The sequence below is a fragment of the Anomaloglossus baeobatrachus genome, chromosome 5 (assembly GCF_048569485.1).
Source record: "Anomaloglossus baeobatrachus isolate aAnoBae1 chromosome 5, aAnoBae1.hap1, whole genome shotgun sequence".
NCBI classification, from domain to species: domain Eukaryota; kingdom Metazoa; phylum Chordata; class Amphibia; order Anura; family Aromobatidae; genus Anomaloglossus; species Anomaloglossus baeobatrachus.
Window position 1 is genome coordinate 237,350,168 of NC_134357.1, and position 12,071 is coordinate 237,362,238.

Consider the following 12,071-nt stretch of genomic DNA (forward strand, 5'->3'; position numbering starts at 1 on the left):
AGCCCTGTGTTGGCCAGCAGCAAGTGAACCTCGACCCGCTGCCCAGCCAGGGGTGGCAGGAAGCCCAGGATCAGGAGTCCGCAGTCCAGCTCGTCAAAATGATGATTGCCCAAGGTGCCTCCAGGCTGGGTCCTACCTCTTCCTCTAAGGCTCAGCAGTTGTGGAAGGAGCGTGACTGCCTCTACCTGCATCAGGGTAAGCTGTATAGGGGGTTGATTAACCCAAAGACACATGAAAAAGTTCGCCAGCTGGTGGTACCCCAGGCGTGTGTGCCCAAGGTCCTGCAGGCCTACCATGATGGCGCAGGGCACTTCGGCTGGAAGAAGCTAGAGATGCTGCTGAGGGAACGCTTCTACTGGAGTGAGATGCGGGAATCCGTGGAGGCCTGGTGCCGTGAGTGTGGTCCCTGTGCGTTGAGGAGACGGGACGAAACCAGTCAGAAGGCCCCGCTGCAGCCGATTATCACCCACCAGCCGTTGGAGTTGGTCGCTCTGGACCATGTCAAGCTCACGCCTAGCCAGAGCGGATACATACATGCTCTGGTCATTGTGGACCACTACTCAAGATTCATGGTGGTTGTCCCCGTCAAGGATTTGACAGGCCGCACTGCAGCCCGAGCCTTCCAGGCCTACTTCTGCCAGCCACATGGTTACCCGGAGAAAGTGCTCACGGATCAGGGCCCGGCTTTTGAAGCGGAGGTGTTTCAAGAATTCTGCCACCTGTACGGGTGCAAGAAGATCCGAACCACGGCCTACCATGCCCAGACTAACGGGATGTGTGAGAAAATGAATCATCTGGTCCTTAATCTCCTCAAGACACTGCCCCTGGAAGAGCGGAATTTGTGGCCCGAGAAGTTACAAGACTTGGTGACATGTACAACAACATCCCCTGCAGCTCCACCAAGTTCACACCTGCATACCTAATGAGAGCTCGGCCGGGGCGGCTGCCAGTGGATCTGGACCTGGACATGGAGGTGCCTGAAACTCTTTCCCCCACTGCCAACTGGCATGCCAAACGACAGAAGCAGTATCGACAGATCCAGGAGTATGTGGAAAGGAATCTGCTTCACACCCGGGAGAGGCAAGCACAACACTTCAACAAACGGGCTCAGGCTGCCCCTTTTGGACCCGGAGATGTGGTGCTGAAGCGTAAAAGAAGGATGCACAAGCTTGATGACCAGTGGCAAAGGACCCCCTACGTCATACAACCCACTGGATGGGAGGACAACAGCCACTGTTTCCAGGGACCACCTGAAGAAGTGCCCAGAGCCCCTGAAGTTGGTAGAAGAAGTTCCCACTCCTGCGCCGAGCGTGGAGAAGAAGAAAGAGGTGATCCACACCGTGATGGGTGATTTCCCAGCGGACTGGCCTATGCAGAATTGGGCGGTGATAGTTCCCGTCATCATGTTCCCACAACCCGTGGAAGATGTGCAGCCAGAGGAGTCCGTCAGCGAGTCACCAGAATGCTGGGCCAGGTAGTCACAGATAGGGCCCCACATAACACCAGTCCCTCACAGGTCACACCAGCCAAACACAGTAAACCCTAGTCACCCCCCCTTAGGACCAGAGGACACACCAGTGGGCGTGACCAGGCGGTTGGTGCACGCCCATCAAGGGGTCTAGAAGGCCAAGGGTGGGACACAAGTCAGTTGAGTTGAGTTTGGAGTCTTGTCTAGAGAGGAGTGAGGAGTGAGTCAAGGCCAAGTGCTGAGGGGCAGGCCTGTCTCTGGGCCTGCTCTAATTGCTGACAGGTGCCAGGGTAGGAGCCCTTGTACCTCTGGCTAGGAGGCATACGGAGAAAAGAATAACTCCAGCACACTGTATATTTCCCAAAATGAAGGTATAATGGACACAGATAGTTGATTTCGAATCCTTTTCTTTTATTTAAGGTGCAAAAGTGAAAAAGTGCTGTACAAAACAAGTCCGCCAAGTAACGACGTTTCGACCTCACGGGCCTTACTCGGGTTGGACAGACTAAGATGGGCAGGAATCACTAGCAGGTAAGGATATCAAGTATACAAATGTGCTTATCCACCTGCACTAAGACATGAGAAGCTGTGGGCTGTATATGAATCAAAAGATGGTGAGTACAATCCTTGTAGTGGGTAGATCATATGGTTCCTGGTAGGGAAGGCTCAAATGGTCACAGCACTTGTGGTAAAACACTGATCTCTGTATATTTTGATAACAAACGCCCACAAAGTAGGTTGTCTGAGGTGGTATATATAATCCTAGTGCAGTATAGGTCTGTTTAGGGTATGTTGGATAGGAGTTCACTGTGCAGCCAGGGTTCTGAGAATCGGTGTGCCAGGCTCCAAATTAAGGAGGATGTGAGATCCAGGGATAAAGTAAAGAATCAGATGTACTAGAGGATTAGCCTGGGAAGGTGTCCATGGAGTATGGCTTTAATGAATCAAAATAGCTGTCAGGCTGGTGCTGTGGGAACAGACCGTGCCAAAGTCCCGACTGAAGACAACAGCCCAACGAGGGGGATAAGCAGCCACCGCCACGGGCTCAGAAATCCCACGGGCCAGCGTCTGCGGGCAAGAGGGCTCCTTAGGCAACCACAAGCCGGGAACTGACTCCTGAAGTTGCAAGCACAGGAAGTCCAACATCACACAAAGGTGCAGGAGAGAGACAGAGACCACCTTCACCACATCCCGTGGGTGGCGTCACAAACTTTATATGGCTCCGGCCGTACCACTACGTCCCCAAACCACCCTCCCCCCCCGCAGGATACCCCGGGTCCGGAGGACCCTCGAGCTACCCACTGAAGGTCCGGATCCGAGCGGCTCGGCTGCCGCCGAGCACAGGGGCGGCACGTTTACAGTCAGCGTAGGGTCCCGTGTTACAGTGTTTACCGTCAGTGTAGGGTCTCGTGTTGCAGTGTTTGCAGTCAGTGTAGGGCCCCGTCATTGGGTAACACATCTAAACCCGCCTGTATATACATTTAAAAAAAAGTGATAATGAAAGAATATAAGAGGCTCGTTCCAAGATACTGCGGAAATGCTGACACGAGTTTCCAATTTGGTTGGGGGTGTAGGAAAGCCTCACTGCTGGTGTAGAGCACTGTACTTACTCTCCGATTTTCTGCAGTTCCTCTCCTCTGCCACTGTACAGCGTTAGACAGCCTCTCCACATCGAAGCATACCTTAAAGCAGAAGCATAAGAGATCTTTCCATTTATGTACAGAAATTATAGGTACAGCTCTAAATTCTAAAACCTGTAGTGGATCCCATTTCGAAAAGGCTTTTTTACACTGGATCCAATCCAGTTGTCACAAAAAGGTGGACAGCAGCCAGAATCTAGTTCAACCACAATAACAACGTCTGGAGGCTCGTGCAGTAATGGTGGCAGCTACTACTCGTTAGAAACACTTTGGAATGGGTAAAGCCAAGGGCACGAACCCGACCAGAGCAATGTCCCCTACCATGAAAGGTCACGTGAGGAGCATCAAGAATTCGGTTTTATGTACATAAGTCCTGTGCATGAGGTTGTAAGGCCTGCAGTCCCTGCATCTTTATAGCACAGATGAGCAGGGACGGCCTCTGCTGCCTAAGTTGAAGACATTTATCGTACGATATCTGGTCTTATGCTGTGTAGACGACCTCGTGTTTAGAAGTCATTCTCAACGCTCCTCCGTATCCACCCCACTTCCCAAATCACACAAATGCCAAGCACCACCATGACTTCAGGCACTGGCACATAGACCGATCACTGCAAAAGTGCATGTCTAAAGTCTGACGCCTTCCCTCAGTGATCTGCTTGCAGAGGCAGAAGCTGACAGTCATACCTCCCAACCTTCCTGGATTCTGCGGGAGTGCCACGATTTTTCAGGTCTTTCAGGTCTGTCCTGCACTCTCGCAGCTCACAGCTGATGACTGGGCTGCTCAGCACCACATGCTCATCTATCTGTACGACTAGTCACACTAATTAGAAAGTAATTCAAATGCTGATTTTACCATTATGCTGGTACCTTTCCCTTAACATCAGGGTTGTTTGAAATCAGCACTACAAACAAAATTCAGCGCTGTAAGGAGTTAATAGGGGTAATTCCTACTATCGGGGTCCCTTTAACCACTTAAGGACCGAGCGATTTTTTTTGTTTGTGCTTTCATGTTTTCCTCCCGTTATTATTATTGGGAGGTACATATGTCCCCCAGATATGGCGGGCATACCACTGATCTCAAGATTCCATAATGCACATCTCACATATTTCAGCTTAATCGTAGGTCATACGGAAGACCCACAAATGAATATCTGCCCCCCAGAACATACCGGATCCCCCTTGTGTGGTATCCACCTTCTGCTAAAATCATAATATAAAATATGAGGGTAATATTGTCCGCCGCATGGGATGCTCCCAAACGGAGATATGAGGACTGTGAGGATTCCATAATTTTGGAAGAGGGAAAACCCCCCTCCCTTAAATGATGTCTGCAGAGGTGGGGGCTGCAGGTGGGATAGAGGTTAATGTAAGACAATGTGTCTTTACCCTCTGCGTCAATGCCTTGTGAATATACATTCTGTGTAAAGGATTGTCCATTTCCTGGGGTGCCTCTCCCCTATATCTGAGTCAAAATCTGTGACCAGGTGTAGTAATCTCTCTCATTCTTCCTTTTATTTTATGTAACTGTATACTGTATTTGTATTGTTCCCTTTTGTAAATTCTTGTATATTTTTATAAACACTGCCTTCTATTTTGGATTAAATATATAAAATTTAATAGTTTCTTTCCTCTTGCTTTATATACGAATCCAAAACCCGAAGAGCCTTATGCTATCTGAAATAGGTGTCCGGACTGCCTGTGAAACGTCCGGTGGTGGCAGCGGAATTATTGTGGTGTAGAATTATAGGGGTGCTATCATTAAGGTACCGAGGTATATATATATTCCATTAGCGGGAATCGATGATATATACATTTACACTTGCTGGGAGACCTCCAATATTTGGCATTATTAGCTCAGCATCCTCATTTACTTATTGTCCGTCAGTACCAAAATTGACCTGACACTAAGGGGACGCTAGAGAGTAGTCGTGTTCTTGACAAATCCATGAACAGCGGGTGGGATTCTGATGTGACCCCCTCAACTGTTCATGACAAATTGGTCACTTCAAATGCAAAGACAGTATTTATAGGGGAGTGAGAGTTCGTGACGCCACCCGTGGTTCGCGGTAAGGGGAGTACCGCCGCTGCCGATGGGAGTACCTGGGGAAGATGGAGGGGGGCAGCCAGATGACATTCCCTCCACGGTTAGGGGAAGCCCCGGGACGCGTGATAATGAGGTGTAGGGGAGCGTGGTGCAGATTGGAAGCAGGGGAGGACAGCGTACTCACTCAGGCCATGTTGGTATGGATGCGACGAGAAGTCAGACTCTGACACAGAAGTAAACAAAGTCTCTGGGTGCCGCTGCCACTTCGGGGGAGCTCGTCCAGGAATCCGCTCCCGTTGGTATTGCTGATGGTCTGTACCTTGCCTCCATGCACTGTATTTTAGATGTTCTGAGTGACCCCTCTGCTTGAAGCTGTCGGGGTCCTGCTCCCTACTGTTAAGTGGGGGAGCTATGCTCTCGATAGCTGACACTTGTGATTTCAGTAGGCCGCACAAGCTGGAAAGCCCTATCTCCCTCTTTTGTGTTGGTGCCTTCAATCTCTGAGCCCTTGGGGAAAGTTCATAAAAAAGACTATCCTCCACAGGTTAATTATCAGGTTGCGTGAAGCTACTCCCTGATCTAGGGTCCAGTACCTTGCCATGCTTGGTACCAGTTCAGTTACTAGGTACTCCGGTGCCGGCCGTACTCCTAAACTAAGCCAGGCACCCTTCTCCAATGCCCTGCGATCGGGTCTCCGACTCCTTCGGTCCCAGACCACCGCCCGTGACCTAGCCAAAAGTCCCCAGGGAGCTCCAACTCCCAGCTCCTCACTCTTTGGGAGCTACTACTGTTCTGCCTAAGCTTTGCTCTCTACTTCCTCTCTCTGACTTCCCCCTCCCACCAATCTGCTTGACCCCTAGGCGAGTGGCCCTGTTCCAGTTAGACCACCCACTGGTGACAGGGTGTGGTGTGAGGTGTGACTAGGATTTGGATGCTGATGGAGCAATACCAAGGGTTGGGATCCCAGAACCATGGGGGTTGAGTCCTGCACCAGAAGGAAAGGAGTGCAGTACCCTGTGACACCCTGACTAATTCAGGGGCGTCACACATACAAGGGAGAAATACCGCCACACTGTGACCAGATGCCATGTTATCACCACACAGTGACCGAATACAACAACATAAAAGGGAGAAATACCGCCATACTGTGACCAAACATATTACCACCACATAGTATTCTATACATATTCTATGTATGATCCCCGCTCCTATACTTATGTGTTTTATCACTCTTTTACCTTGGATGTCCGTGAGATGACTTCTGCGCATGCACGCCGTGGGCTGACAGCTTGAGCGCATCCCAGAAGGCCTCTGTGAATAATGTGGGCGGGATTGCTTGACATCACCAGGGATTTCCCTGACCCGCGGCATCATTGTGAGACCGGAAGTGATGTGCTCGTGGCGTCCGCTCACGCTGCGCATGCGCAATGCATGTTAATCATCTCACGGTTATACTGGGCTATATATAGCCCGGCACACACAATCAATGTATGGCCCCTCAAGGAAACGCAGCGTCGGGGCCCCAGGACAGCACTTGCCGTGGAACTACATAATGGGTGAGCACTATTGACTTCTATGACTTGGTGGCCGCAGCGTGTCCCCAGTGCCAAAGTGGGCTTACTACTCCATCTGTGTATGCTGGGCTGTGCGAGTCTGCCCATTTCAGGTGAACTTTCGTTACCTCACCAGTGAGTGGACATCTCTGCCTGCATCCGTGATTTAACACATGGACATGTGATTTTATTCAATTTAACTACACAGGGCATACTTTATATTTACTGATGCTATGATTGCATGCATGTCCTGTGGAGTGTTGACACGGATGCAGTACTTAGACTCCTATGCTGGTTAGTTGTTACCTTATTCTGTACCTGTAGGGCTGACTCTAACATCCATGGCAGTATGTGACTATTTTTATATCATTAGTGATACACTTTGTACCTTTAAAAAAATCTTTGTATGCTGGGTACACTCTGCCTTTTGCACCACTGTAATACTGTGCTCCTGAACTACTATAACCGTGGCAATTTGCTGCCCTATCTCTTTGCACTTTATCTTCCCCCTTTTTGTACTTTGTGTCTATTTTATTAAATATCTATATCAATAAAATTATATATTTAATATCTAAAATATTGGAATATGACTCCGTTTTTCTGATTATCTATATTGTTTGGAGTTTCCATCTGTGAGTCTCTATGATGTATTTGATTACATTAATGTTCTGTGTTATCCCAGCTGTATCATCTGATATAATGGATTTTAAAGCACGCGAACAGACATGGCGTGAACAACTTGACCAAGTTTTTGGGGGAGAGAGTGGTGCAAGCGTTGATTTTAATTCTACGGACTCATCTGATCTTACTAAAAAATACAAGGAGCTTATGAATAAGAGGTTGCGACTTTGGTGGAACAAGGCCTTCCTAGAGAAATATTTAACCTGTGGCCTGGTTCCCAGGGTCCTCCGGGTGCAGGTATCCCCTGCTTTCCTCACTGAGGATGACGTTTTTAAAAGTCAATGGGAGGAACAGGCGACTACCTGTTCCAGAGGTTTTATTTCCTTGCTGGTCAAATCCAATGAAAATTCATTGACAGAACTTGATGCTGATTTGGGTACTATTCAGGAAGATATTAAAAAATCATTATCCCCTGAGAGATCTTCTAAATTTTATGCTGATCTCGATGTGGAAATCCAAAAGTGGGAGAAGGAGATCATTGGGACCAAGACTAAGAAGTATCAGAGGGACCTGTCTGACTTCCAGAGCAATAAGGTCTATAGGTGGAGGAAACAATACAAAACGCCGAGATCCTCGCCACGCACCCGGTCTGCCTCATATTCATCGGTATCATCTGTTGAGGACAACTCGACTAGAAGGGAGGATGGTGATGCTGGTAGTGAACGGCTGGGCTTTATTAGAAATTTTTCGGTCTGCTACACAGTCAACCAAACGTAAGATAACACCACCTTTGCAGACCGAAAAGAGAACCAAGAACAGAGCCATGGAGGTAATTAATTTATCTACTCACTCCATTACCCCCCAACAATGGGAGGTTCTGCCTTTGGGTCTCACATTTGTACCATCTAATCACTATGATTATTTCACAGCCCTAAAAGACCTGCATCTTTTTGCAAGGAAAATTGTCCTAAGAAAACTACACTCTAAAGGTGATGTTGCTGAGTTGGGCCTCAACAGTCGTGCCGAACGGGAGGCGGTCCGGGTGCTGCAGGAGCTGGCAAGTGAGTCTACCATTGATGCACCTGATAAGTTCCCTCGCTTTATCCTCCCTAGGTCTACCACATTCACCTCTTTGTCCATCTGTCCCCAGGTTGACATTTTCACCCAGTTGGTGGCAAATGATCTGAAACAAATTAACAACAGGAAGAAAAAAGATAATCTTACATCGGATCAGAGGCTAGCCCTGGGTGAGTTGAAGTCCTGGGACGATGTAATTTTTAAACCTGCTGACTAGGGGGGGAATGTGGTTATTTGGCCGGTGGAGAAGTATGAACGGGAGGTGTTCAGGCAGCTCCGGAATAACGAGGTATATACAACTTTGACTCATAATCCTGTGGGAGGTTTTTCATCTATCCTATTAAAGATTTTGGAGCAGGCCCTGAATGAATGTACTATCACCAAAAAGGTATTTGATGGCCTTATGGTAAAAAATCCCATTATTCCAACGTTCTACCTGTTGCCAAAAATTCATAAAGATCCCCAGAATCCACCCTGACGTCCAATTGTCTCTGGCATAGGAGGGCTATGCGATCCAATTTGTAAATTTATAGAGCCTTATTTGCACCCTTTAGTGGAAACGCTGCCCTCTTATGTCAGAGATACTATGGACGTCCTTCAGTGCCTTGATGGCATGATCTTGGAGCCAGACATGTATTTGGTGGTGGCTGATGTCGAAAGCCTGTACACAAACATCAAACATGATGATGGCTTGGAGGCATCACAATACTTTTTAACAATGAGTAATTTGGATGTGGACTTGGTCGGTCTGGTGTTGGAGTTGTTGCGGTTCATCCTTACACATAATTTTTTTATTTTTAAAGATAGGGGTTTTTTTACAGAAACAAGGTACAGCTATGGGAGTGGCATGTGCCCCGTCGTATGCCAACCTCTTCCTGGGTCTCTGGGAGAGGGGTATTTTTGGCGGGGCAGATGGCGCTCCCCAGGTAGAAGGATGGTACAGGTACATTGATGATATACTATTCATCTGGCAAGGTTCGCTTTATGATTTACAGACATTTATGACAGGATTGAACCGCAATGACTCCAACTTCAGACTTACCTACAAGTGTGACAAACGGGAGATTGACTTCTTGGACATAAAAATACTTATACAGACTGACGGTGTGGTACACACTGATCTGTATAGAAAGGAGACCTCTGTTAATGCCCTCTGCACGCCTCCTCTGCCCATACACCACCTACTGTGAGGGCAATTCCTATACGCCAGTTCCTCAGAGCTAGGAGTATTTGTTCGTCGGGCGAACTCTTTGAGGAGCAGGCAGAGAGGGTTTAAAAGATAGATTTACTGAAATATGCAGTAGTAGTAAGAAGGATTTGCGGGGCACTACTTTCACTGAGGACTGTCCACATTAAACAATCAGCAGCTAGTTGTAAAAAGCACACACGGTGCTATTGATCTCTGCTGCGAGCAGAGGAGACTTCCAGGTCGGACTATACTGAATACAGCTGCGGGGTGCTTGTTCCAAAAGCATCAGAGCATAGAACATTAAGCAAAGGAAGAAAAAAGGAACGGCACTCACCGGTAATTGCTGTGAAGTGTTCAGATTTATTTCATGGTCAGAGGATACATGCTTCGGCGTTACAGGGAGGGAATGAGGATTGTTAGCACAAAAAGACTACGGCCGTTTTGCCCCTGTAGGTGGGGCTTCAACAGGTCTTACAGTAAGACCATCTCCTTTGATGACGGCAAGGAGGAGTATGAATTTGAAGGACCACTTGGTCAAAAGCCATTATGTGGCAAAGGTGACTAACCCCCTGGCGGTGGGTAGGAGGAGAGTCGGCTTTTACCCTTGTGGTGACTGTTGTGCGTGCCCTAATATGGTGAGATCAACTGTGTTTGAATCCGCGGATGGCTATAGGGAATTCAAAATATTAGACTATATATCGTGCAGTAGTACATATGTGGTATATTATGCCACATGTACCTGCAATTTAATTTATGTAGGTCTCAGCTCTAGGGAATTGCGTGTTCGCATTCTTGGCAGCACGCAGGACTGAGGAGCCGGCCCTCCTGAAACCCATACCGAGACATTTTCGTATTCACCACAACTGTGACCCCGGCTGGATTTAAGGTGCACGGTATTGAACAGATTAGGATGGGCTCTAGAGTTGTGGATATGAAGCGTCTTTTGGCACAGCGCGAATGCCGTTGGATCCATATCTTGGGTACATTGAAACCCTGTGGCCTGAACGAGCAGCAGAGTTTTGCTCCTTTCTTGTAAATTATGCTGGTTATCCTGAATCCTTAGTTTTAATTTGTGTCTTTTTATCATATTTTCTTACCCCTTTCTTCTTTTTTATTCTTACTCCTTGCATAGGTTCTGGGGATCTTCGTTTTTTCAACCGACGTTGTCACTTCTGTGGAGCGAAAATAAATTACTTCCTGACATCTGCATATTATCTTAAATTGGTTTCGTTCCCTTTTGTATTGATATGATGTATTTCTGTCACATGTCTGTAGATTAATTCTATGTATGATCCCCGCTCCTATACTTATGTGTTTTATCACTCTTTTACCTTGGTTGTCCGTGAGATGACTTCTGCGCATGTGCGCCGTGGGCTGAAAGCTTGAGCGCATCCCAAAAGGCCTCTGTGAATGATGTGGGCGGGATTGCTTGACGTCACCAGGAATTTCCCTGACCCGCGGCATCATTGTGAGACCGGAAGTGATGTGCTCGTGGCGTCCGCTCACGCTGCGCATGCGCAATGCATGTTAATCATCTCACGGTCTCGGAGGACCCTCGAGCTACCCACTGAAGGTCCGGATCCGAGCGGCTCGGCTGCCGCCGGGCACGGGGGCGGCACGTTTACAGTCAGCGTAGGGTCCCGTGTTACAGTGTTTACCGTCAGTGTAGGGTCTCGTGTTGCAGTGTTTGCAGTCAGTGTAGGGTCCCGTCATTGGGTAACACATCTAAACCCGCCTGTATATACATTGAAAAAAAAGTGATAATGAAAGAATATAAGAGGCTCGTTCCAAGATACTGCGGAAATGCTGACACGAGTTTCCAATTTGGTTGGGGGTGTAGGAAAGCCTCACTGCTGGTGTAGAGCACTGTACTTACTCTCCGATTTTCTGCAGTTCCTCTCCTCTGCCACTGTACAGCGTTAGACAGCCTCTCCACATCGAAGCATACCTTAAAGCAGAAGCATAAGAGATCTTTCCATTTATGTACAGAAATTATAGGTACAGCTCTAAATTCTAAAACCTGTAGTGGATCCCATTTCGAAAAGGCTTTTTTACACTGGATCCAATCCAGTTGTCACAAAAAGGTGGACAGCAGCCAGAATCTAGTTCAACCACAATAACAACGTCTGGAGGCTCGTGCAGTAATGGTGGCAGCTACTACTCGTTAGAAACACTTTGGAATGGGTAAAGCCAAGGGCACGAACCCGACCAGAGCAATGTCCCCTACCATGAAAGGTCACGTGAGGAGCATCAAGAATTCGGTTTTATGTACATAAGTCCTGTGCATGAGGTTGTAAGGCCTGCAGTCCCTGCATCTTTATAGCACAGATGAGCAGGGACGGCCTCTGCTGCCTAAGTTGAAGACATTTATCGTACGATATCTGGTCTTATGCTGTGTAGACGACCTCGTGTTTAGAAGTCATTCTCAACGCTCCTCCGTATCCACCCCACTTCCCAAATCACACAAATGCCAAGCACC

At 48.0% G+C, this 12,071-nt stretch overlaps 1 protein-coding gene across 2 annotated transcripts in view; it reads right to left on the bottom strand.

The window, feature by feature from the left end:
* The window catches only part of LOC142311104 (mitochondrial coenzyme A diphosphatase NUDT8-like), a 119,693-nt gene extending 108,178 nt beyond the window's left edge, over positions 1-11,515 (bottom strand). Inside the window, exons 1-2 of one of the 2 annotated variants that reach the window (XM_075349211.1) lie at positions 11,469-11,515; positions 10,690-10,764 (exon numbers count right to left, since the gene is read on the bottom strand). In XM_075349211.1, coding sequence (XP_075205326.1) covers positions 10,690-10,722 — 33 coding nt within the window. In that variant the 5' untranslated portion in view covers positions 10,723-10,764; positions 11,469-11,515. Of the gene's footprint in view, positions 1-3,078; positions 3,146-10,689; positions 10,765-11,468 lie in introns of those variants that run through there. The other variant, XM_075349215.1, reaches the window with a different exon arrangement.
* Positions 11,516-12,071: the final 556 nt, after the last annotated feature.